General features: G+C 43.0%; 1 protein-coding gene across 2 annotated transcripts in view; it reads right to left on the bottom strand.

Annotated features, from left to right (window-relative positions):
• The window catches only part of LOC106562645 (potassium voltage-gated channel subfamily H member 3), a 272432-nt gene that overhangs the window by 3738 nt on the left and 240699 nt on the right, over positions 1-27995 (bottom strand). For both annotated transcript variants that reach the window (XM_045704813.1, XM_045704814.1), the window contains one exon: positions 8376-8590. In XM_045704813.1, coding sequence (XP_045560769.1) covers positions 8376-8590 — 215 coding nt within the window. The remainder of the gene's footprint in view (positions 1-8375; positions 8591-27995) is intronic.

Raw genomic sequence — 27995 nt, forward strand, 5'->3', positions numbered from 1 at the left:
CCCAGCCCTCCCAGCCCTCCTCTCCCCATCTCACCCAGCCCTCTTCTCCCCATCTCACCCAGCCCTCCCAGCCCTCCTCTCCCCATCTCACCCAGCCATCCCCTCCCCATCTCACCCAGCCCTCCCCATCTCACCAAGCCCTCCCCATCTCACCCAGCCATCCCCTCCCCATCTCACCCAGCCCTCCCCATCTCACCCAGCCCTCCCCATCTCACCCAGCCATCCCCTCCCCATCTCACCCAGCCCTCCCCATCTCACCCAGCCCTCCCCATCTCACCAAGCCCTCCCCATCTCACTAAGCACTCCCCATCTCACCCAGCCCTCCCCATCTCACCCAGCCCTCCCCATCTCACCCAGCCCTCCCCATCTCACCCAGCCCTCCCCATCTCACCCAGACCTCCCCATCTCACCCAGACCTCCCCATCTCACCCAGACCTCCCCATCTCACCCAGACCTCCCCCAGCCCTCCCCATCTCACCCAGCCCGCCCCTCCCCATCTCACCCAGCCCTCCCCATCTCACCCAGCCCTCCCCATCTCACCCAGCCATCCTCTCCCCATCTCACCCAGCCCGCCCCTCCACATCTCACCCTGCCCGCCCCTCCCCATCTCACCCAGCCCGCCCCATCTCACCCAGCCCTCCCCTCCCCATCTCACCCAGCCCTCCTCTCCCCATCTCACCCAGCCCTCCCCTCCCCCTCTCACCCAGACCTCCCCATCTCACCCAGCCCTCCCCTCCCCATCTCACCCAGCCCTCCCCTCCCCCTCTCACCCAGACCTCCCCATCTCACCCAGCCCTCCCCTCCCCATCTCACCCAGCCCTCCCCTACCCCTCTCACCCAACGTCAAATTAATAATACAACAATGTCCTCAGAGACAAACATGACTTCTAAAAGCTGAGGAGCCAAACAAAGCGGGAATTAGCGGGCTATGAGATTACATGAGAAGGCGTTGTGTTGAAAGGACAAGCTAAATCTACTAGTCTTAGACCACAGTGAACACCTGCTGCAACACAGTACTAAAAGGGGGGAGGAAGGGAGGGAGAGGGGGAGAGGCTGTGTTAAATTGTTCTGACCTTACAGATGCCAGGTGGTGTGTGTGTGAAGGTATATCTCATCCACTATCTAAACAGAGAGCTTGTACCTGAATTCATATCACATGTCATAGGCCACTTCAGTAAATGAGATAATGAATCCATATCACATGTCATAGGCCTCTTCAGTAAATGAGATAATGCATCTATATCACATGTCATAGGCCTCTTCAGTAAATGAGATAATGAATCTATATCACGTCATAGGCCTCTTCAGTAAATGAGATAATGAATCTATATCACATGTCATAGGCCTCTTCAGTAAATGAGATAATGAATCTATATCACATGTCCTAGGCCTCTTCAGTAAATGAGATAATGAATCTATATCACATGTCATAGGCCTCTTCAGTAAATGAGATAATGAATTCATATCACATGTCATAGGCCTCTTCAGTAAATGAGATAATGAATCTATATCACATGTCATAGGCCTCTTCAGTAAATGAGATAATGAATCTATATCACATGTCATAGGCCTCTTCAGTAAATGAGATAATGAATGGGTGTGATATTTCACCATGTGGACAAGGCCACACCCCGCTTTCACTTTGATCAAAGACTCTTATTGTTTTATTAATTTAACCTTTATTTAACCAGGGGAAACCCATTGATCAACATGACACAATACATTTACAATTTCACATTACCCTGCCCTTAAATTCAAAAGCGACTGATAAAATTACAAATCAATCACAACATGAATCAAAACAAGTGCAGTGCTCTTACCACATTCCTCATCAAAGTCCTGAACTGGCTATTTCTCTCTCAATTCAATTGAATTGGCTTTATTCTCTCTCTCTCGCTCTCTCTCTCTCTCTCTCTCTCTCTCTCTCTCTCTCAATTCAATTCAAGGGGCTTTATTCTCTCTCTCTCAATTCAATTCAAGGGGCTTTATTCTCTCTCTCTCTCTCTCTCTCTCAATTCAATTCAAGGGGATTTATTCTCTCTCTCTCTCTCTCTCTCTCTCAATTCAATTCAAGGGGCTTTATTCTCTCTCTCTCTCTCTCTCTCTCTCAATTCAATTCAAGGGGATTTATTCTCTCTCTCTCTCTCTCAATTCAATTCAAGGGGCTTTATTCTCTCTCTCTCTCTCTCAATTCAATTCAAGGGGCTTTATTCTCTCTCTCAATTAAATTCAAGGGGCTTTATTCTCTCTCTCAATTCAATTCAAGGAGCTTTATTGGCATAGGAAACATGTTTACATTGCCAAAGCAAGTGAAATGGATAAACAAAAGTGAAATAAACAGTAAATATTACACTCACACAAGTTCCAAAATAATAGAGACATTTGCAAATTACTTAAAGTACAAAAGGGAAAAGAAATAAACATTAATATGGGTTGTATTTACAATGGTGTTTGTTTTTCACTGGTTGACCTTTTCTTGTGGCAACAGGTCACAAATATTTCTGCTGTGATGGCACACTGGTATTTCACCTAATAGATATGGGAGTTTATCAAAATCAGGTTTGTTTTCAAATTCTTTGTGGATCTGTGTAATCTGAGGGAAATATGTGTCTCTAATATGGTCATACATTTGGCAGGAGGTTAGGAAGTGCAGCTCAGTTTCCACCTAATTTTGTGGGCAGTGTGCACATAGGCCGCCGTAGGCAGACCTGGCTCTCAAAAGAAGACAGGCTTTCTCAATAGCAAGGCTATGCTCACTGAGTCTGTACATAGTCAAAGCTTTCCTTAAGTGTGGGTCAGTCACAGTGGTCAGGTATTCTGCCACTGTGTACTCTCTGTTTAGGGCCAAATAGCATTCTAGTTTGCTCTGTTTTTTTTGTTAATTCTTTCCAATGTGTCAAATAATTCTCTTTTTGTTTTTTCATGATTGTGTTGCTGTCCTGGGGCTCAGTGGGGTCTGTTTGTTTGTGTTTGTGAACAGAGCCCCAGGACCAGCTTGCTTTGGGGACTCTTCTCCAGGTTCATCTCTCTGTAGGTGATGGCTTTGTTATGGAAGGTTTGGGAATCGCTTCCTTGTAGGTGGTTGTGGAATTTATCCGCTCTTTTCTGGATTTGGATCATTTGCGGGTATCGGCCTAATTCTGCTCTTCATGCATTATTTGGTGTTTTACGTTGTACACGGAGGATATTTTTTGCAGAATTCTGCATGCAGTCTCAATTTGGTGTTTGTCCCATTTTGTGAATTCTTGGTTGGTGAGCGAACCCAATACCTCTCAACCATAAAGGGCAATGGGTTCTATAACTGATTCAAGTATTTTTATCCAGATCCTAATTGGTATGTTGAATTTTATGTTCCTTTTGATGGCATATGTTTTATGTTCCCTTCTTGCCTTGTCTCTCAGATCGTTCACAGCTTTGTGTGCTCTAGGGCAACAGTGTCTAGATAGAATTTGTATTTGTTGTCCTGGCAACTGAACCTTTTTTGGAACATCATTATTTTGGTCTTAGTGAGATTTACTGTCAGGGCCCAGGTCTGACAGAATCTGTGCAGAAGATCTAGGTGCTGTTGTAGGCCCTCCTTGGTTGGGGATAGAAGCACCAGATCATCAGTAGACATTTGACTTCAGATTCTAGTAGGGTGGGGCCAGGTGCTGCAGACTGTTCTAGTGCCCTTGCCAATTTGTTGATATGTAGAAGAGGGTGGGGCTTAAGCTGCATCCCTGTCTAACCCCACGACCCTGTGGAAAGAAATGTGTTTTTTGCTAATTTTAACCGCACACTTGTTGTTTGTGTACATGTATTTTATAATATTGTATGTTTTTCCCCCAACACCACTTTCCATCTATTTGTATAGCAGACCCTCATGCCAAATTGAGTCAAAAGCTTTTTTGAAATCCACAAAGCATGAGAAGACTTTGCCTTTGTTTTGTTTGTTTGTCATTAGGGTGAAGTTGTGGTCTGTAGTACGGTAATTTGTTAAAAAGCCAATTTGACATTTGCTCAGTACATTGTTTTCACTAAGGACATGTACACGTCTCTCTCTCTCTTCTCCCTCACTCTCTCTCTTTCTCCCTCTCTCTCTCTTATCAGCACTCTTTTTTCCCCCTCCTGTCCTCCCCCACTCTCCTCATATCAGTCCCTTCACAGTAGCGTGTCTATGTTTAGTTCCCACTTCCTAATCTTAGCTCAGAGCCCAAGAGGCAAGCAGGGGCTGCTTCACTGTGCGGGGGTGTAATCTATACGTCCATGACTGCAAAGCATGCTGAAGTGGAAGCAAACGTACGTGTGTGTGTGTGTGTGTGTGTTGGTGTGTGTGTTGGTGTGTTGGTGTGTCTACACGTGCACTACAGTGTGAACAGGGCTGACTGGTGTACTCAGTACATTGTGTTAGTGTTCCCTCCAGCTCCTGTGTCATGAGACCCAGTACATTGTGTTAGTGTTCCCTCCAGCTCCTGTGTCATGAGACCCAGTACATTGTGTTAGTGTTCCCTCCAGCTCCTGTGTCATGAGACCCAGTACATTGTGTTAGTGTTCCCTCCAGCTCTTGTGTCATGAGACCCAGTACATTGTGTTAGTGTTCCCTCCAGCTCCTGTGTCATGAGACCCAGTACATTGTGTTAGTGTTCCCTCCAGCTCCTGTGTCATGAGACCCAGTACATTGTGTTAGTGTTCCCTCCAGCTCCTGTGTCATGAGACCCAGTACATTGTGTTAGTGTTCCCTCCAGCTCCTGTGTCATGAGACTGTCAGTCAGAAGTAAGTGAATCGTCAGAGACAGTGGGGAAGGAATACATTTATTGCTGTTAAAAAAAAAGCTATTTTCCTAAACCCCCCTCCCTCCGGCACTACCCCCTAGTCTAAACAGGGGCAAAGTGCACATCGTATTCTGGTAGACAGTAGCAGTGCTCAGACTGTGAGGTGGTGTCTCTGCAGTAATTGTTTGATGAGAATAAGAAGAGCATCACTGAAGGCTGTTGTTGTTTTTGGTTTGTCTTGTCTTATCTTGGCTTTCTGTTCTGTTCTCCACTCCCTGTGCTGGGTTTTACATACATAATAAACAGTCAAATCTGCATCTAGGAAGCACATTTGGACAACAGTCCACACCCCTGGCTGCATTATTGATGCTATCTGAGACATAAACAAACACATGTACAGTACAATTCAAAACTTTGGACAAACCTACTCATTCAAGGGTTTTTCTTAATTTTTACTATTTTCTACAATGTCGAATAATAGTGAAGACATCAAAACTATGAAATAACACATATAGAATCATGTAGTAATCAAAAAAGTGTTGAACAAATTAAAATGTATTTTTTATTTGAGATTCTTCAAAGTTACCACCCTTTGCCTTGATGACAGTTTTGAACACTCTTGGCATTCTCTCAACCTGCTTCACCTGGAATTATTTTACAACAGTCTTGAAGGAGTTCCCACATATGCTGAGCACTTGTTGGCTGCTTTTCGTTCACTCCGCAGTCCAACTCATCCCAAACCATCTCAATTGGGTTGAGGTCGGGTGATTGTGGAGGCCAGGTCATCTGATGCAGCACTCCATCTCTCTCCTTCTTGGTCAAATAGCCCTTACACAGCCTGGAGGTGTGTTTGCGTCATTGTCCTGTTGAAAAACAAATGATAGTCCCACTAAGCACAAACCAGATGGGAAGGCGTATCGCTGCAGAATGCTGTGGTAGCCATGCTGGATACGTGTGCCTTGAATTCAAAATAAATCACTGACAGTGTCACCAGCAAAGCACCCCCACACCATCACACCACCTCCTCCATGCTTCATGGTGGGAACCACACATGCAGAGATCATCCGTTCATCTACTCTGCGTCTCACAAAGACACCGCGGTTGGAGCCAAAAATCTCAAATTTAGACTCATTAGACCAAAGGACAGATTTCAACCGGTCTAATGTCCATTGCTCGTGTTTCTTGGCCCAAGCAAGTCTCTTCTTCTTATTGGGTGTCCTTTAGTAGTGGTTTCTTTGCAGCAATTCGACCATACATTTTTTTTATCCCACATGTGTAACTCTGTGTTGTTGTATGTGTCGCACTGCTTTGCTTTATCTTGGCCAGGTCGCAGTTGTAAATGAGAACTTGTCCTCAACTGGCCTACCTGGTTAAATAAAGGTGAAATAAAAATAAAAAGGCCTGACAGTCTCCTCTGAACAGTTGATGTTGAGATGTGTCTGTTACTTAAACCTATCCTCTGCAGTAGAGGTAACTCTGGGTCTTCCTTTCTTGTGGCGGTCCTCATGAGAGCCAGTTTCATCATAGCGCTTGATGGTTTTTGCGACTGCACTTGAAGAAACTTTCAAAGTTCTTGAAATGTTCCGCATTGACTGACCTTCATGTCTTAAACTAATGATGGACTGTCGTTTCTCTTCGCATATTTGAGCTGTTCTTGCCATAATATGGACTTGGTCTTTTACCAAATAGGGCTATCTTCTGTATGCCACCCCTACCTTGTCACAACACAACTGATTGGCTCAAACTCATTAAGAAGGAAAGAGATTCCACAAATGAACTTTTAACAAGGCACACCTGTTAATTGAAATGCATTCCAGGTGACCATCTCATGAAGCTGGTTGAGAGAATGCCAAGAGTGTCCAAAGCTGTCATCAAGGCAAAGGGTGGCTACTTTGAAGAATCTCAAATATATAATATATTTTGGTACTACATGATTCCATTTGTGTTATTTCACAGTTTTGATGTCTTCACTATTATTCTACAATGTAGAAAATAGTAAAAATAAAGAAAAACCCTGGAATGAGTAGGTGTGTCCAAACTTTTGACCGGTACTGTAATCTCATACACACACACACACACACACACACACACACACACACACACACACACACAGTAGACACACACACGCAGAGGCACATGTTAACACACACACACACACACACACACACACACACACACACACACACACGAGCACATGTACACACACGCACAGGCACATGTACACACCTGCACAGTGAAGCAGACTCTACTTTCCTCTGGGGCTCTGAGGTTAGATTAGACATTAGAAAGTGGGAGCTAGAAATAAACATGTTACTGTGAAGGGAGGAGGCAGAGTGATATGAGGGGAGTCGGGGCAGGAGCGTGTCCTCCCCTATCCTCCTATCCTCCTGCTCCTCTTTCCCATCCTCCCTCTCTCCTCCTTGCTGTCTGGGCTATTTTTATCAGGCAGCATCCAAATTTAGCAGGAGCTGTTGGGACACAGCCAGTCAGGGAGCGCCCCTGCCTTCCCCTGTGCTATTTTTAGCTCCAGCACACACTCCAAAACGCTGCACGCTGCTATTCCTGTCTCATTGAGTTTGACTCCGCTGCATACAGCCAGCCAAGTGTGTGTGTACGGAAGGGTGGATGTGTTTTTAAGAAGCGAGAGCCCGAGCTAGGGTGAATAGTGTTTATGCATACAGTGCATGATGTGCCCTTTGAAGGTGAATGTACCCTCAGGCTAGATCAGAACCAAGCCCTTCAGAGCTTTATACTGCAGCACTAGGAGATAACAGAGACAAGAGGGTCTCCATTTTGTTACTGGTCTCACCACTCTCACACAGAGACAAGAGGGACTCCATTTTGTTACTGGTCTCACCACTCTCACACAGAGACAAGAGAGGGTCTCCATTTTGTTACTGGTCTCACCACTCTCACACAGAGACAAGAGGGACTCCATTTTGTTACTGGTCTCACCACTCTCACACAGAGACAAGAGAGGGTCTCCATTTTGTTACTGGTCTCACCACTCTCACACAGAGACAAGAGAGGGACTCCATTTTGTTACTGGTCTCACCACTCTCACACAGAGACAAGAGAGGGTCTCCATTTTGTTACTGGTCTCACCACTCTCACACAGAGACAAGAGAGGGTCTCCATTTTGTTACTGGTCTCACCACTCTCACACAGAGACAAGAGAGGGTCTCCATTTTGTTACTGGTCTCACCACTCTCACACAGAGACAAGAGAGGGTCTCCATTTTGTTACTGGTCTCACCACTCTCACACAGAGACAAGAGAGGGACTCCATTTTGTTACTGGTCTCACCACTCTCACACAGAGACAAGAGAGGGTCTCCATTTTGTTACTGGTCTCACCACTCTCACACAGAGAGACACACAAGTGCGCACGCAGGCACACACACACAGACGAGCCCGTACCTCCTCACTCTATTGATCAAACAAACCAGGTCGAGCTGTAGGCTGGTGTAATGAATGAATGTAATGACTGTTTTCTTTTTATTGAGGGAAATATTACAATTAACAATGTACTAGTGTGTGTGTGTGTGTGTGTGTGTGTGCATGTTTTTACTGCATGTGTGTGTGTTTAGTAGCGTATGCATGCCTGCGTTGCGATTCGACTCACGTCAGCTCCGTGACCCTCTCTGAGGTTGTAGGTCAGATCATGTTGTATCTCAGAGATGAACTTCTGGGCGTACTCTGGGTAGAGCCGGAGAACCTCCCTCAGTCCCTTCAGACTGATGTACTGCAGGTCACAGTAGGTCAGAGCCTTCACATTGGCATTGGTCTTAATCACCTGCTTCTTGGTCAGGGAGTCACTGCCGATCAGGTCCCCTTTACCTGAGGGGTGGGAGGGAACACACACACACACACACACACACACACACACACACACACACACACACACACACACACACACACACACACACACCTGTTAGTCTTTTTGAAACCATCCCAGGCAGTCTGTGCTTTAAACTGAGTTTTTGTAATTATTCCAACATCAGAGAGACATTATATATGGGCCTATTAGTGTCTCATATCATAAAAGAACATGAAAGGGTCGGCAGTGGAGATGGTGTGTACAGTGGTTATTTATGTATGTAGGTTTGATGCAGTCATTAAACAGCTCAGTTAAATTATTCAGGTATATTGCGTACATCACAGGAGGTTGGTGGGACCTTTATTGGGGAGAACGGGCTCATGGTAATGACTGCAGCAGACTCAGTGGAATGGTATCAAATACATCAAACACATGGTTTCCAGGTCATTGATGCCATTCCATTTGCTCCGTTCCGGATGTTATTATGAGCCGTTCTCCTGTGGACATGTTTACAGTGTGGATAATGATTATCAATAGTAGTGGCCTAAGGTCATAATGGCTTCCCATACGCAATTGGGGGCTCTTTGATTCATTTCACTAAATAAATGATGAAAATGTACACCTGTGTTTGTGTGTGTCCATCTGTGTCTGTGTGTCTAAGTCCCTCGTGTCTGTGTTAACCGTTTACCTCCCCTGTCTCCTCTATACCTCTGTGTTAACCGTTTACCTCCCCTGTCTCGTCTCTACCTCTGTGTTAACCGTTTACTTCCCGTCTCCTCTCTACCTCTGTGTTAACCCTTTACCTCCCCTGTCTCCTCTCTACCTCTGTGTTAACCGTTTACCTCCCCTGTCTCCTCTCTACCTCTGTGTTAACCGTTTACCTCCCGTCTCCTCTCTACCTCTGTGTTAACCCTTTACCTCCCCTGTCTCCTCTCTACCTCTGTGTTAACCGTTTACCTCCCGTCTCCTCTCTACCTCTGTGTTAACCCTTTACCTCCCCTGTCTCCTCTCTACCTCTGTGTTAACCGTTTACCTCCCCTGTCTCGTCTCTACCTCTGTGTTAACCGTTTACTTCCCGTCTCCTCTCTACCTCTGTGTTAACCCTTTACCTCCCCTGTCTCCTCTCTACCTCTGTGTTAACCCTTTACCTCCCCTGTCTCGTCTCTACCTCTGTGTTAACCGTTTACCTCCCGTCTCCTCTCTACCTCTGTGTTAACCCTTTACCTCCCCTGTCTCCTCTCTACCTCTGTGTTAACCGTTTACCTCCCCTGTCTCGTCTCTACCTCTGTGTTAACCGTTTACCTCCCGTCTCCTCTCTACCTCTGTGTTAACCCTTTACCTCCCCTGTCTCGTCTCAACCTCTGTATTAACCCTTTACCTCCCCTGTCTCCTCTCTACCTCTGTGTTAACCCTTTACCTCCCGTCTCCTGTGTTAACCCTTTACCTCCCGTCTCCTGTGTTAACCCTTTACCTCCTCTGTCTCGGCTCTACCTCTGTGTTAACCCTTTACCTCCCGTCTCCTGTGTTAACCCTCTGTCTCCTCTCTACCTCTGTGTTAACCCTTTACCTCCCGTTTCCTCTCTACCTCTGTGTTAACCCTTTACCTCCCCTGTCTCATCTCTACCTCTGTGTTAACCCTTTACCTCCCGTCTCCTGTGTTAACCCTTTACCTCCTCTGTCTCGGCTCTACCTCTGTGTTAACCCTTTACCTCCCGTCTCCTGTGTTAACCCTTTACCTCCTCTGTCTCCTCTCTACCTCTGTGTTAACCCTTTACCTCCCGTCTCCTCTCTACCTCTGTGTTAACCCTTTACCTCCCCTGTCTCCTCTCTACCTCTGTGTTAAGCCTCCCCTCAGACCTGGCTAGATGTATGGTGTTCTCTACTGCACTCTGCCTGCCTCTACGTACATCTTTGGATGAATAACCCAAGTGTTTTAATAATGTCATATCCATCCATTATTCATCTCTGAGCTGCAATGTGGCTCACCTGCCTGCCTATTGATGTGTGTGCCATGATTAGAGATATAGGCTGGGAGCTTGGTGTTTGGAGATAAATACCCTCTCTCTCACACAACTTCTAACACACACACACACACACACACACACACACACACACACACACACACATCCCCTCATGGCTGTCACGGCTCTGTGCCACAGCTCTAATCAGTCATCATTCCAATACCACCTGACCTTTTGAGACCCTAACATGTGGATCTATGACACACATACATCATCTAAAACACTCTATGGGCCAAACCACCACCACAGCCTCCTCGGAAAGCATATATATTCAGTCTTGTGGTATTAGGGGAAACGGAGCCACGGTAGAAAGAGCCTGTAATTCTCATACTCAGAGCTCTGTGGTGGAGCCGGTCTGTAAGCTTTAACGCCGATCCCACAGGAAATTAGATTGGGCTGTGTAGGACCGAGACAGAGGACAGGAATGGCCAGGGGATGAGCTTCTAAGACTGTGACACAGGGAGAGGAGATCGAGAGATCGGAAAGCAGTGGATGGGCCTCTAAGAGTGAGTTAGAGGGCAGGGGATGGGCCTCTAAGGGTGAGTTAGAGGGCAGGGGATGGGCCTCTAAGCGTGAGTTAGAGGGCAGGGGATGGGTCTCTAAGAGTGAGTTAGAGGGCAGGGGATGGGCCTCTAAGGGTGAGTTAGAGGGCAGGGGATGGGCCTCTAAGCGTGAGTTAGAGGGCAGGGGATGGGCCTCTAAGAGTGAGTTAGAGGGCAGGGGATGGGCCTCTAAGCGTGAGTTAGAGAGCAGGGGATGGGCCTCTAAGAGTGAGTTAGAGGGCAGGGGATGGGCCTCTAAGAGTGAGTTAGAGAGCAGGGGATGGGCCTCTAAGAGTGAGTTAGAGGGCAGGGGATGGGCCTCTAAGGGTGAGTTAGAGGGCAGGGGATGGGCCTCTAAGGGTGAGTTAGAGGGCAGGGGATGGGCCTCTAAGGGTGAGTTAGAGGGCAGGGGATGGGCCTCTAAGAGTGAGACACAGAGCGGAATCAGTGACTGGGATCCTAGGAGAGTATGACCACCATATTATATTTAAGCAATATGGCCCGAGAAAGTGTGGTATATGGCCAATATACCACACCTAAGGGCTGTTCTTATCCACGACGCAACGCGGAGTGCCTGGATACAGCCCTTAGCCGTGGTATAGTGGCCATATACCACAAACCCCCGAGGTGCCTTATTGTTATTATAAATTGGTTACCAAGGTAATTAGAGCAGTAAAACGAAACATTTTGTCATACCCGTGGTATACGGTCTAATATACCATGTCTTTCAGCCAATCAGAATTCAGTGCTCAAACCACCCAGTTTATAATATACTGTATATTATACACTCCAGGCCACTATACTATTATAAACTGATGTTGACCAACATGTCTGGTTGAAGGGTCACTAAGCTGTTTTCATGGGAAGACCCCTGTCACCTTTGATCCTGAGTAGAGGAAGTCCAGTATAATATGTATATCCCATTTAGCAGATGCTTTTATCCAAAGCAACTTTCAGTCATGCGTGCATTTTATATACGGGTGGTCCCGGGAAACGAACCCACTACTCTGGCATTACAAGCATCATGCTCTACCAACTGAGCTACAAAAGGCCAAAAGATACAGTACATGACAGATAATACATGACGGATAATACATGAAGGATAATTAACTCAGCAAAAAAAGAAACGTCCCTTTTTCAGGACCCTGTCTTTCAAAGATAATTCATAAAAATCCAAATACCTTCACAGATCTTCAATGTAAAGGGTTTAAACACGGTTTCCCATGCTTGTTCAGTGAACCATAAACAATTCATGAAAATGCACCTGTGGAACGGTCATTAAGACACTAACAGCTTACAGACGGTAGGCAATTAAGGTCACAGTTATGAAAACTTAGGACACTAAAGAGGCCTTTCTACTGACTGAACACCGAAGGAAAGATGCCCAGGGTCTCTGCTCATCTGCATGAACGTGCCTTAGGCATGCTGCAAGGAGGCATGAGGACTGCAGATGTGCCCAGGGCAATAAATTGCAATGTCCGTACTGTGAGACGCCTATGACAGCGCTACAGGGAGACAGGACGGACAGCTGATCATCCTCGCAGTGGCAGACCATGTGTAACAACACCTGCACAGGATCGGTACATCCGAACATCACACCTGCGGGACAGGTACAGGATGGCAACAACTGCCCGAGTTACACCAGGAACGCACAATCCCTCCATCAGTGCTCAGATTGTCCGCAATAGGCTGAGAGAGGCTGGACTGAGGACTTGTAGGTCTGTTGTAAGGCAGGTCCTCACCAGACATCACCGGCAACAATGTCGCCTATGGGCACAAACCCACTGTCGCTGGACCAGGCAGGATTGGCAAAAAAGCGCTCTTCACTAAGGAGTCGCGGTTTTGTCTCACCAGGGGTGATGGTCGGATTCGTGTTTATCGTCGAAGGAATGAGCGTTACACCGAGGCCTGCACTCTGGAGCGGGATCGATTTGGAGGTGGAGGGTCCGTCATGGTCTGGGGCGGAGTGTCACAGCATCATCGGACTGAGCTTGTTGTCATTGCAGGCAATCTCAACGCTGTGCGTTACAGGGAAGACATCCTGACATGACCCTCCAGCATGACAATGCCATCAGCCATACTGCTCGTTCTGTGCATGATTTCCTGCAAGACAGGAATGTCAGTGTTCTGCCATGGTCAGAGAAGAGCCCGGATCTCAATCCCGTTGAGCACGTCTGGGATCGGAGGGTGAGGGCCATTCCCCCAAGAAATATCCGGGAACTTGCAAGTGGCTTGGTGGAATCGTGGGGTAACATCTCACAGCAAGAACTGGCAAATCTGGTGCAGTCTACGAGGAGGAGATGCACTGCAGTACTTAATGCAGCTGGCGGCCACAACAGATACTGACTGTTACTTTGATTTTAACCCCCCCCCCTTGTCCAGGATCTCAATCCCATTGAGCACATTTGGGACCTGTTGGATCGGAGGGTGAGGGCTTGGGCCTTTCCCCCCAGAAATGTCCGGGAACTTGCAGGTGCCTTTGTGGAAGAGTGGGGTAAGATCTCACAGCAAGAACTGGCAAATCTGGTGCAGTCCACGAGGAGGAGATGCACTGAAGTACTTAATGCAGCTGGTGGCCCCACCAGATACTGACTGTTACTTTTGATTTTGACCCCCCTTTGTTCATGGACACATTATTCCATTTATTTTAGTCATATGTCTGTGGAACTTGTTCAGTTTATGTCTCAGTTGTTGAATCTTGTTATGTTCATACAAATATTTACACATGTTAAGTTTGCTGAAAATAAACGCAGTTGACAGTGAGAGGACGTTTCTTTTTTTTGCTGAGTTTACATGACAGATAATACATGTCAGATAATATATGACAGATCAGTTCAGAGGGATTTAACAGTCACCAAAGGGTGGAGACTGGGATAAGACAGTATATTTGAAAAAGGGCACCTTTCCAAGTATTGATATATTTGAAATCCATCTCTCCATCTCTCCAACCCTTCATCTCTCCATCTCTTCATTCCTCCATCTCACCAACCCTTCATCTCTCCATCTCTTCATTCCGCCATCTCTTCATCTCTCCAATCCTCCATCTCTTAATCTCTTCATCCATTCATCTGATGGCACCTTTCTATTCTGCCTGAATGACATCAGAAAGAACTCACTGTTTCCAGCTAAGTCTATCTGTCCTCTTCCACAAAGTCCCCAGGGGCAGAGTGAGGCAGACAGGCAGGACGAGTCCCATTGGAGCATGGTCTGGTTAGTGTGCAGACTCTCTCTCTCTCTCTCTCTCTCTCTCTCTCTCTCTCTCTCTCTGTATGTCTCCTTATCCTTTGCCCCTCTCCCTCTCTCTCTCTCTTTCTCTCTGCGTGTCTATCTCTCTCTCTGTATGTCTCCTTACCCCCTGCCTCTCTCCCCCTTCTCTCTCTCTCTCTCTCTCTCTAATTCTGTATGTCTCTCTACCTTAATGTGTCCGAGGAGACAGGAAGACAATTTATACCACTGCACGTTCCACATACACATGCTTGGTCCAAGGTAGACAGAGCAGACACAACAACCAGCAATAGAGGAATAGCCAAGGCTAGTGAAGAGTGGGAGTGTTGAAATTGGAGCAAGGGGGGCGGGAAATATAGTGGGAAGGAGAAAGTGGAAGATGGGAAATTACAGAAAAGAGGAAGATTCATAAAAAATACATCTAGAGAATAAGGATGCAGAACCTCGTGCTTTGATGCATTATCCTCACTGAAATCCCATTATGAACACACAGATCAATGATAGAAGAGGGTTTCTAGTTGTTGATGTTCCAGTAGCAGTAGGACAAAGGGCCATGACCGATAATCTGACTATCTGAACCATTTCCACCCATGCCTTCTCACCCTGTCTTAGAGGGATACTCCTCCTACATAATTCTAGGGTCTATTGAACCATGTCTCCTCCCACACAGCCCCCGTAACGTGGACAGGTATTAATCCCAATAGCCCTAATGCTGAAATGCTACAACAACCCCTGTGCCACTTCTTTACTCTCTCTCTTTTTCTCTGTTTTTTCTGTCTCTCTCTCTCGCTCCTTCTCTGTCTCTCTCACTTTTTCTTTCTTTCTCTCTCAACTCTGTCTCCCTCTCTCTCCCTGTCTTTATCTCACTGTCTGTCTTTCTGTCGCTCTCTCTTTGCCTGTCACTTTTTTATTTCTTTATTTCACCTTTATTTAACCAGGTTGGCCAGTTGAGAACAAGTTCTCATTTACAACTGTGATCTGGCCAAGATAAAGCAAAGCAGTGCGACACAAACAACAACACAGAGTTACACATGGAATAAGCAAGCGTACAGTCAATAACGCAATAGAAATAAGAAAGTCTATATACAGTGTGTGCAAATGGCGTGAGGAGGTAAGGCAATAAATAGGCCATAGTACCGAAGTAATTACAATTTAGAAAATTAACACTGGAGTGATAGATGTGCAGATGATGATGTGCAAGTAGAAATACTGGTGTGCAAAAGAGCAGAAAAGTAAATAAAAATCAAACTCTGCCTGTCTCTCTCTGTGTTTCCCCTCCTCTCTCTCTCTCTCTCTCTCTCTCTCTCTCTCTGGATCCCTCGATCCACATAGAATATCATTTTAATAAGGTATGTGCCTCAACTACATTTAAAGTAGTAATTAGGGTTGTACATTTTGGGGAATATTCAGAGGTGGAAACTTTCCATGGGAATTAACGGAAATATATGCAAATTAGTATTAGTAACATTTAAATGTAGATGTTTTTTGCATTGGATATATTTACCATATCATATGGAGACAGAAACATAAACAATTTACCTTATCATAAGTAGACATAATTGCAAATGATTAAATCCTTCCAATAGAAATTTTAAAAAACGATTTAGTTACGAATTGAACTTTGATTAAATGAGTTGACTCTTCACATGGTGTCACGCTCTGACCTAGGAGAGCTGTGTTGTCTCTGTTTAGTTAGGTCAGGGTGTGATAGGTGGGTGGGCATTCTATGTTTTGGCCAGGTATGGTTTCCAATCAGAGGCAGCTGTCTATCGTTGTCTCTGATTGGAAGCCATACTTGGGCAGCGCAGCCTATTTTTCCCGTGTTGGTGTGGGTAGTTGTTTTCCGTTTTGTTAGTATACCTGACGGAACTGTTGGCTGTCGTTTTGTTGTTTTTTGTTTAAGTGTTTTCATTAAAGTAAAGTATGAGCACTCTACACGCTGCGCCTTGGTCCCCTTTATACGACCCTCGTTACACATAGGATGATTTCACTGAACAACAAAAGAAAGGGAATATTGAATGATCCCCAATGATCCATCGCATCTCCCAAAAACGTAATCTGTAAAATGATAGTCTAGAAACTAAAGCTTTGGTTGTCAGTACTCATCTATAAAACAAAAGCAATTTAGATCAAAAGAGTCCATATTAACAAAGGGAATTGAAGGACTAACAGTACAGTTAGATAGCAATAAAAACGGTACCATAGAGGCACAGAATAAGTTAGAGGAAAAAGAAATGGAGGAACTTGTTCAAGAAAGATCCAGTGTAATATATTATACAAATAAAGCGAACTGGATGGAATATGGGGAAAAATGCATCAAATTATTTTTCAATCTTCAATATAGAAATACTACCAAAAATGTTTTATTAAAACTTGTTACAAATGATGGAGTCACACATGATTCACCAAATTATATTTTGAAAGAGGAAGTAAAGTACTTTAAGAATATGTTTTCGTTTCAGGCTCCTCCATCTCCACTAACTGAAACTAATTGTATGGATTTTTTTCCTAATAATAATGTAAAATTAACATCTGTACAGAAAGACTCATGTGAAGGCCAAATTACAGAGGAGGAACTGCTTGATGCAATTGGGGCCTTTAAGGATGGAAACACTCCAGGGCTGGATGGCATACCAGTGGAAGTATACAAAACTTGTTTCGATATACTCAAAGGACCATTATTAGCATGTTTTAACCACTCCTATATAAATGGTAGATTATCAGACATGCAACCAGAAGGTCTGATATCATTATTACTGAAACAGGACCCAAGTGGTATATATAAAGATCCAGTCCATTTAAAAAATTGGAGACCTCTTACACTTCAGTGTTGTGATGCAAAAATCCTAGCAAAATGCTTGGCGCATAGATAGATATTATTCATCCTAATCAGACAGGTTTTTTTACATGGACGATACATTGGAGATAATATAAGACAAGTACTGGAAACAATAGAATAATATGAAATATCGGGGACACCAGGCCTGGTTTTCATAGCTGATTTTGAAAAGGCTTTTGATAAAGTACAACTGGAGTTTATATATAAATGCCTAGAATATTTCAATTTGGGGGAATCTCTTGTAAAATGGGTTAAAGTTTTGTATAGTAACCCTAGGTGTAAAATAGTAAATAATGGCTACATCTCAGAAAGTTTTAAACTATCTAGAGGAGTAAAACAAGGTTGTCCACTATCGGCATATCTATTTATTATTGCCATTGAAATGTTAGCTGTTAAGATTAGATCAAACAATAATATTAAGGGATTAGAAATCCGTGACTTAAAAACTAAGGTGTCATTGTACGCCGATGATTCATGTTTTCTTTTAAAACCACAAGTAGAGTCTCTCCACGGGCTCATAGAGGATCTAGATACTTTTGATATCCTCTCTGGATTAAAACCAAATAATGATAAATTAATATTACGTATTGGATCACAAAAAAATGCTAATTTTACATTACCATGTAGTTTACCAATTAAATGGTCTGATGGAGATGTGGACATACTCGGTATACAAATCCCAAAAGAAAGAAATTATCTCACTCCAATACATTTTTTATAGAAAGTTAGCAAAAATAGATAAGATCTTGCTACCATGGAAAGGAAAATACCTGTCTATTTGTGGAAAAATCACCCTGATTAACTCTTTAATCATATCACAGTTTACCTATTTGCTTATGGTTTTGCCTACACCTAGTGACCTGCTTTTTAAATTATATGAACAAAAAATATTCAATTTTATTTGGAATGGCAAGCCAGATAAAATTAAAAGGGCCTATTCATATAACGAATATGAATTTGGAGGGCAGAAATGATTAAATATTAAAGCATTAGACCTCTCACTAAAGGCATCAGTCATACCAAAGTTATACTTAAATCCAAACTGGTTTTCTAGTAAATTGGTACGAATGTCTCATCCTATGTTCAAGAAGGGCCTTTTTCCCTTTATTCAGATTACACCTGCCCACTTTCGGTTGTTTGAAAAGGAAATCATCTCCAAAATATCTTTATTTTTTTAACAAGCCTTAGAAAGTTGGTTGCAATTTCAGTTTAACCCACCTGAAAAGACACAACAAATATTGTGGTTAAATATAGTAATTGATAAAAAAATGTTTTGTTTTTTTTAGAAAATAGGACCAATTAATTGCAGCATTACCACAAAAATGGAAGAGGCAAGTAGAAGGGGAAAAAAGTAAGGAACTTGTATGTCGGCCCTGTATTAAAGAACATAAATAGTTCAAGAAAAGTGTGATAAATAAAATCATATACTAATTTAATTTAAGGACAAAAAAAACTGACAGCTGGGCCATATAAATTGCAAAATAGTTGGGAAGAGATTTTCGATGTACCCGTTCCATGGCACATGGTTTATGAATTGATACGCAAAACAACGCCGGATTCAAAACTAAGAATTTTTCAATTTAAATGACTATAAAAAATTCTTGCAACTAATAGAATGTTATACATATGGGGGATACAATCTTCCCAGCTCTGCAGATTCTGCTGTGAGGAGGCAGAGTCATTAGATCATTTATTTTGGTATTGACCATATGTAGCTCGTTTTTGGTCACAGGTCCAGGAATGGCTGAAGAATTGCAACATTTGCCTAGAATTAATGCTGCAGATAGCAATACTGGGTGATTTGAAAAGCCATAGTCAATCAATCTATAATATAATAATTATTTTAGCAAAAATGTTTATTTTTAATTTGCAATCTGTAGAAGCTATGAGAATAGAAAAGTTCAATTGTTTTGTGAAGCAACACGGCACAGATGAAAAATATATGGCAAATAGAAATCCGAAATGGATGCTGTTGAGAGATAGATGGGAGGGGTTGAACGGAGCTGAAGGGTGGGACTAATAACAAGATAAACAATGTGAAACATACGGGGTTTGTAAAATGTATATGGCTTCAGAACTTTTGTGAAATAGCACAGTTACAAATAGAAATCAAACTGGATGGACATCAGAAATAGAGGAAGGACTAAACACAAACAAAAAATAACTATTGTAAAATAGACTGTGACTGTAAAATGTGTATAAGATGAATAAATTGAAGGTAAAAGCCAAAGTGTTTATTCGTTTACTCCAATTGGGGGATTGGTGGTAGGGTTTGCGGGGAATAATAATAAAGGCATATTCTTTAAAAAAGTATGTATGTCTATATAGGTATGTGTATGTATATATGTGTATATGTATGCATGCGTGTATGGATATATATATTTACCCCAAAAATATATGGGGGATTGGAAATGATGCAGACAATTACATTGATGGAAGCAATATTCTTTCCGCAATATTAAGCTGATCCACCCCTAAAAAATGAAATACATAAATAAAAAAAGCAAATGAGTAGATAAAGCATGTCTGGTTGGTTGTATGCTGGGCAAAGAACATTCAGAAATCTCTTCCAATACACATTGCCTGTGAGCATCAGAGGTGAACCAGTTGCATATACAGCTCGAGCAAGACATCTCTGACTACGTTCCTCCATTGAGTCAAATAAATTCCAGGAGGACCATGAGCTGTTGCTATCGATAAGGTGTCTGATTCATCATTTTCACTCAAAAAGAAATAGAGGGACTTTTGTCAGAGGTTGCTTGTTGTGAGCGCTCAGGGAATTTTATGCACTTGGCCAGATGATTCTGCATCTTTGTTGCATTATTCACATATGATTTGGCACAGTATTAGAAAACAATGAGTAAAAAAAAAAATATATATGTACAATTCCACGTACAGATAAATAGTTAAGCAGTTACAATAAACAACTCCTTTGTTAGATAAATGTTTTAAAATGAAACATGTATGGAAACAGGTGAATTAACACTCCTCAGTTAGCAGGCTCAAGCAAGCTAAAATCCACAAGGTAGCAAAAACTAACTAGCAGAAATTGTTAACAAGTTAGAAATTATTTAAACACACTTTCCTGTAGGCTACTATTTACTAGTTTAACCTGTTTATCCTCTCTAGGGTAGGGGGCAGTATTTTCACGGCCGGATGAAAAAACGTACCCGATTTAAACTGGTTACTACTCTTGCCCAGAAACGAAAATATGCATATTATTAGTAGATTTGGATAGAAAACACTCTGAAGTTTCTAAAACTGTTTGAATGGTGTCTGTGAGTGTAACAGAACTCATATGGCAGGCAAAAACCTGAGAAGATTCCAAGCAGGAAGTGGCCTGTCTGAGAATTTGTAGTTCTTCTTTTGATTCTCTATCGAAACTACAGTATCTGTGGGGTTACGTTGTACTTTCAAAGGCTTCCATTGGCTCTCTAAAGCTTTCAGAAAGCGGATTGAGGCATCTCCTGTCTCTGGGCAGAGTATAGTAGCTCAGTTTCTCAGTGGTCTGCCTGGTGACAAAGAGATTTGATATGCGCATTCACACGAGCATGCTGTTTTTTCTTTTCCTCTTTGAATGAATACACTATTGTCTGGTTGGAATATTATCGCTATTTTACGAGAAAAATACCATAAAAATTGATTTGAACTTGTTATGGATAGGGGGCAGTATTTTCACGGCCGGATAAAAAACGTACCCGATTTAATCTGATTATTACTCCTGCCCAGAAACTAGAATATGCATATAATTATTAGCTTTGGATAGAAAACACTCCAAAGTTTCTAAAACTGTTTGAATGGTGTCTGTGAGTATAACAGAACTAATTTGGCAGGCCAAAACCTGAGAAGATTCCAAACAGGAAGCACCCTCTCTGACTATTTCTTGGCCTTCTTGATCATCTCTATCCAAAACAGAGGATCTCTGGCATAACGTGACATTTTCTAACGCTCCCATAGGCTCTCAGAAGGCGCCAGAACGTTGAATGATGACTTTGCAGGCCATGGCTGAAAAACAGTAGCGTGTGGTCGATCTGAGAACAATGAGACTGGCGCACGCGTGCACGAGACGACTCCATGTTTTTATTTTCAGTCTTTGAACGAAAACAGGGTTTCCCGGTCGGAATATTATCGCTTTTTTACGAGAAAAATCGCATAAAAATTGATTTTAAACAGCGTTTGACATGCTTCGAAGTACGGTAATGGAATATTTAGAATTTTCTTGTCACCAAACGCGTCGGGCGCGTCGCCCTTCTTTACCCTTCGGATAGTGTCTTGAACGCACAACAAAACGCCGCTATTTGGATATAACTATGGATTATTTGGAACCAAACCAACATTTGTTATTGAAGTAGCAGTCCTTGGAGTGCATTCTGACGAAGATCAGCAAAGGTAATACCATTTTTCTAATACTAATTCTGAGTTTAGTGTGCACCGAACTTGGCGGGTGTCAAAATAGCTAGCCGTGATGGCTGAGTTATGTACTCAGAATATTGCAAAATGTGCTTTCGCCGAAAAGCTATTTTAAAATCGGACACCGCGATTGCATAAAGGAGTTCTGTATCTATAATTCTTAAAATAATTGTTATGTATTTTGTCAATGTTTATGATGAGTAATTTAGTAAATTCACCGGAAGTTTTTGGTGGGAATGCATGTTCTTCACATCAAACGCCAATGTAAAAAGCTGTTTTTGGATATAAATATGAACTTGATTGAACAAAACATACATGTATTGTATAACGTCATGTCCTAGGAGTGTCATCTGATGAAGATCATCAAAGGTTAGTGCTTCATTTAGCTGTGTTTTGGGTTTTTGTGACATACAGTGGGGGGAAAAAGTATTTGATCCCCTGCTGATTTTGTACGTTTGCCCACTTACAAAGAAATGATCAGTCTATAATTTTAATGGTAGGTTTATTTGAACAGTGAGAGACAGAATAACAACAACAAAAAAACAGAAAAACGCATGTCAAAAATGTTATAAAGTGATTTGCATTTTAATGGGGGAAATAAGAATTTAACCCCTCTGCAAAACATGATTTAGTACTTGGTGGCAAAACCCTTGTTGGCAATCACAGAGGTCAGACGTTTGTTGTAGTTGGCCACCAGGTTTGTACACATCTCAGGAGGGATTTTGTCCCACTCCTCTTTGCAGATCTTCTCCAAGTCATTAAAGTTTCGAGGCTGACGTTTGGCAACTCGAACCTTCAGCTCCCTCCACGGATTTTCTATGGGATTAAGGTCTGGAGACTGGCTAGGCCACTCCAGGACCTTAATATGCTTCTTCTTGAGCCACTCCTTTGTTGCCTTGGCCGTGTGTTTTGGGTCATTCTCATGCTGGAATACCCATCCACGACCCATTTTCAATGCCCTGGCTGAGGGAAGGATGTTCTCACCCAAGATTAGATGGTACATGGCCCCGTCCATCGTCCCTTTGATGCAGTGAAGTTGTCCTGTCCCCTTAGCAGAAAAACACCCCCAAAGCATAATGTTTCCACCTCCATGTTTGACGGTGGAGATGTTGTTCTTGGGGTCATAGGCAGCATTCCTCCTCCTCCAAACACGGCGAGTTGAGTTGATGCCAAAGAGCTCCATTTTGGTCTCATCTGACCACAACACTTTCACCAGTTGTCCTCTGAACCATTCAGATGTTCATTGGCAAACTTCAGACAGGCATGTATATGTATTCTTGAGCAGGGGGACCTTGCGGGCACTGCAGGATTTCAGTCCTGGTCCCAGCTGCCTTGAAATCATTGACAAGATCCTCCCGTGTAGTTCTGGGCCGATTCCTCACCGTTCTCATGATCATTGCAACCCCACGAGGTGAGATCTTGCATGGAGCCCCAGGCCGAGGGATATTGACAGTTCTTTTGTGTTTCTTCCATTTGCGAATAATCGCACCAAATGTTGTCACCTTCTCAGCAAGCTGCTTGGCGATGGTCTTGTAGCCCATTCCAGCCTTGTGTAGGTCTACAATCTTGTCCCTGACATCCTTGGAGAGCTCTTTGGTCTTGGCCATGGTGGAGAGTTTGGAATCTGATTGATTGATTGCTTCTGTGGACAGGTGTCTTCTTTACAGGTAACAAGCTGTGGTTAGGAGCACTCCCTTTAAGAGTGTGCTCCTAATCTCAGCTCATTACCTGTATAAAAGACACCTGGGAGCCAGAAATCTTTCTGATTGAGAGGGGGTCAAATACTTATTTCCCTCATTAAAATGCAAATCAATTTATAACATTTTTGACATACGTTTTTCTGTATTTTTTTGTTGCTATTCTGTCTCTCACTGTTCAAATAAACCTACCATTAAAATTATAGGCTGATCCTTTCTTTATCAGTGGGCAAACGTACAAAATCGTCAGGGGATCAAATACTTTTTTCCCCCACTGTATGTGCTTGCTTGGAAAATGGCTGTGTGATTATTTTGGTCTATGTACTCTCCTAACATAAGATAATGTTTTGCTTTCGCTGTAAAGCCTTTTTGAAATTGGACGATGTGGTTAGATTAATGAGAGTCTTATCTTTAAAATGGTGTAAAATAGTCGTATGTTTGAAAAATGGAAATTATTGCATTTTTGAGGTTTTTGTATTTCGCACCACGCTGTTCCATTGGATATTGGCTAGGCGTTCCGCTATATTGGCTAGGCGTTCCGCTGTCCCCCCCAATATATCACTGAAACATAACTATGTAATTTAAATAATATTAATAATACGCAATGAAAGCAATTGTGCTGATTATAGACACTTAATAGCGCGTTTTTAAGTTTCAAAAGATTGCGACCCCCCCACCCTTTGCCTCAATGGTTTGATCGGGGTCGTAGCCACTGTCTGAAAGGCACTCAATGAACGTAACTGAAGTGAGGTTAATCCAGTCAATCGCGCACACACACTAGCTGAATATGCAGAGCTAGCGCGCAAATATTAACTATTAACCTAGCTAGTACCTATTCCATTTATGTGGCCTCGTCAAAGATGGAATCTTTGCTATCGTCAATTTATTCCAAGATCAGCATGCAGATGATGTAAGTTAGTGCTTCAAAGTCCCTGCGATAAGGTTAATGATAAACTGAAGTCCAAACTGAACAGAACTACACTCTCTTCTACCATTGTCTTAAATATATTTAATGGTCTCGTTGCAAAAGCTAAATTGTCGCAAGGGAACTTTTATTTATTTATTTTATTTCACCTTTATTTAACCCGGGTAGCAAGGATTATAGCAAACACCACTGAAACGAAATTGGTGCTCGCTAGCTTTGCAAATTCAGCTATTGTTGGAAGCCAGCCAATATGAAACAAACTATTAAAATTAAAATTGTGTAAATGGTGAACTCATACAGCTGTCAACTCTTGTCATTTTAATCCGTTTCACATTTGCTAGCTACCTTTTAGATCAAAGCCCAAATAGAATGATAAAAGATAAGATGATAGAAGCCCATCTCCTACTGTAAATAACCTACACACTGTGTGTGTAGCCAGCCAGCCAGCCAGGTAGAAAAATGGCAGAAAAATAAAAGACTGACAGAGTATTTTTCAATACACCAAAACGCATAGTAAGAACCCTAGTAGCCTAATATCTCAAAGACTAGTTGATAAAATGTTCATAAGAAAGAAATGAAATTCTAATGGAAATGTTTCACAATGATGTCATTAGGCAGAGCAGGCAACAGATGGCACACAGACAGCAGAGTTGGGGACAGATATGCAGGGACAGACTGGCAGAGACAGGGAGTCTCAGGTAAGTTTGTTGAGTCTTTGTTTGGCAACATTATGAAAGGTTCTCCATTTTTTGACTTGTAAAATAGGAACATAATTGGAAAATGCCATGGATACCCCCACTCTCAACTTAAACTGGTGACTGAACTAAGATTTGTTAAAGGCAATGGTATTGCTGTTGTGATTAGTTGTGTAGTTTTGGGTACCGGTAGTTAGGAGTACGGCAAACACCTTATTTCTTTGGTTCCTCAATATACATTTACCATATTACAATGTAGGCTATGTGTTACAGCACTACTTTTGGTGTCCCCCTCAGGAATTGCTCTTGAGAAAATTGAATGTAATTGTCCCCTCCAAAGTTGATATCAGATTTTCGCCCCTGCATGGTACCCCTTCATTTTTCTGGTGTTCTTTACAGAGCAGAGTGTGCCAGAAACATATGCACAGCCTACTGCAGACTGCATGTGTATGTACAGCATATTGCAGTCTTAATGGAGAAGTTATGTGGTTCTATAAGCCGTGTGTCACGTGTGGTTAGATAAGAAGATTGTGTGTGTGGTCTGATATAAGGTGTGTCTACAGAGACAGGGAGGATAGGTGGCTCTTCTCTCAGGAGTATTACTGTGCATAATTCACAACCTAAACAGAAAAAATGTATTGATTGAGCCTGTGTGTGTGTGTGTGACTGACTAAGCCTGTGAGTCTATCTAGGTGTTGAGTTTGCGTGTGTGGATTCTACATGTTGAGTTAGTGTGTGTGTGTTCTATAGTTGTGTGATTGTTGGATAGGTGTGTATAGCAGCAGTTAAGGGCTGTCAGGCACTGTGGTAGCCATGTTTGGAGGAAGGAAGATAGCCGCAGTCTCAACCCTGCCCCTGTGTGTTATTCGAATGTCTTCACATGTCACAGCAGAGCAGTCAGCAGCACATACAGCTATCTACCAGCCCAGTGTTTCAGACCCTCTTCTATCTGACACTGTGGCATAGAGAGAGATTTACACACAATATCACCTTAACTCCTTACACATGTGGGAACTCGCCTATATGGATAGGGCTAAATTGAACAATTATGGAAAGCATATGCAAAACCATGGCAGCAATAAAACGGGAAGAGTTTGGGGATTATGGGAAATTATTAGAGGAAAGGTGAGGACAACAGTTCACCTGACAAGACTGAATCCAAAACATTATACCGTTGATTTGGTGTGCATTTTACATATACTGTACCTGTCGCCAATTTGTTGATAACGAAATCTGAAAATACTCTGGATACAATCAGTAACATAAGAATATTCTGACAATGGTTTGTGTGATGTTTGGTGTGGCCACACCTCTCCAAAGTGTGCACAGTACCTACTCAATTTCAATGCACTTTTATGACTCAAAGAAGTCTTAAACTATAAGGTGCTTTTTTGAGCTCTCCTGGCGGTGCCATTGAGGAACTAGAGCAAGCACAGTTGTGGTTGTATTCTTTGGAACACAGCCCTGCAATCACACAATTACTGTTGCTGTTTACGCAATCCAAAAACGGTCTATTATAAATCACAATCTGGGTCAGGTGGGCATGATTTGAAAGCTTGTTCTCTTGCCAACATGACTGGCTAGGTTATAAAACAACATCTTACAGTGTTATTCTTTCACAAGGCAGTTCAGAGAAGCAGATGGTAATTTTGGTCGCATAGAATTTAATCATGAGTGCATTCAGATACTTCACAATACAACAAACATTGTCTCTTTCTGCTCAGGACAACCCAGGGTATAACGCCATGTCATCTTGTAACTATACATCAAACATAGTGATCATGAACCTTCACACTGTATATCACATGAGTTTTATGATATGGAAATGTGAAGTACACATTTGGACTCCTGGGTGTTTGGCTTACTTTTATGACATCAAAGCGGTATTCATTCTAATCTTCACCGTCTCATTTTGCTAAATACATTGAGTCCTCGTAATCTACAGTCTTTCCCTCACTCAGACAACAAAACATTCATCTACAGTCTTTCCCTCACTCAGACAACAAAACATTCATCTACAGTCTTTCCCTCACTCAGACAACAACATTTACATTTACATTTTAGTCATTTAGCAGACGCTCTTATCCAGAGCGTCTTACAAATTGGTGCATTCACCTATAATATCCAGTGGAACAACCACTTTACAATAGTGCATCTAAATCTTTTAAGGGGGGGGGGGGTTAGAAGGATTACTTTATCCTATCCCAGGTATTCCTTGAAGAGGTGGGGTTTCAGGTGTCTCCGGAAGGTGGTGATTGACTCCGCTGTCTTGGCGTCGTGAAACATTCATCTACAGTCTTTCCCTCACTCAGACAACAAAACATTTATCGACAGTCTTTCCCTCACTCACTCAGACAACAAAACATTCATCTACAGTCTTTCCCTCACTCAGACAACAAAACATTCATCTACAGTCTTTCCCTCACTCAGACAACAAAACATTTATCTACAGTCTTTCCCTCACTCAGACAACAAAACATTAATCTACAGTCTTTCCCTCACTCACTCAGACAACAAAACATTCATCTACAGTCTTTCCCTCACTCAGACAACAAAACATTCATCTACAGTCTTTCCCTCACTCAGACAACAAAACATTCATCTACAGTCTTTCCCTCACTCAGACAACAAAACATTTACAAAAGTTGCTCAAGTGTCAGTCAAAACCCATAGAGAGCTGTGAAGCGGAGACTCTGAGCTCTGGCGTCATCTATAGCATGTTACTGTACAGCCAATGACATCATCTATAGCGTGTTACTGTACAGTCACTGAGCTCTGACCTCATCTATAGCATGTTACTGTACAGCCACTGAGCTCTGGCGTCATGTATAGCATGTTACTGTACAGCCACTGTTTTCCAATTTAGCCACTAATCAGTGTTCATATCTGCCAAGCCGTGGGAGGTGAAGACGTGGGAGGGGAAGCCGTGGGAGGGAGAGCCGTGGGATGAACGGCCGTGGGAGGGGAAGCCGTGGGAGGGACGGCCGTGGGAGGGGAAGCCGTGGGAGGGGAAGGCCATGGGAGGGGAAGCCGTGGGAGGGGAAGCCGTGGGAGGAGGCCGTGGGAGGGGA

This window comes from Salmo salar, chromosome ssa21 (assembly GCF_905237065.1).
Source record: "Salmo salar chromosome ssa21, Ssal_v3.1, whole genome shotgun sequence".
NCBI classification, from domain to species: Eukaryota; Metazoa; Chordata; class Actinopteri; order Salmoniformes; family Salmonidae; genus Salmo; species Salmo salar.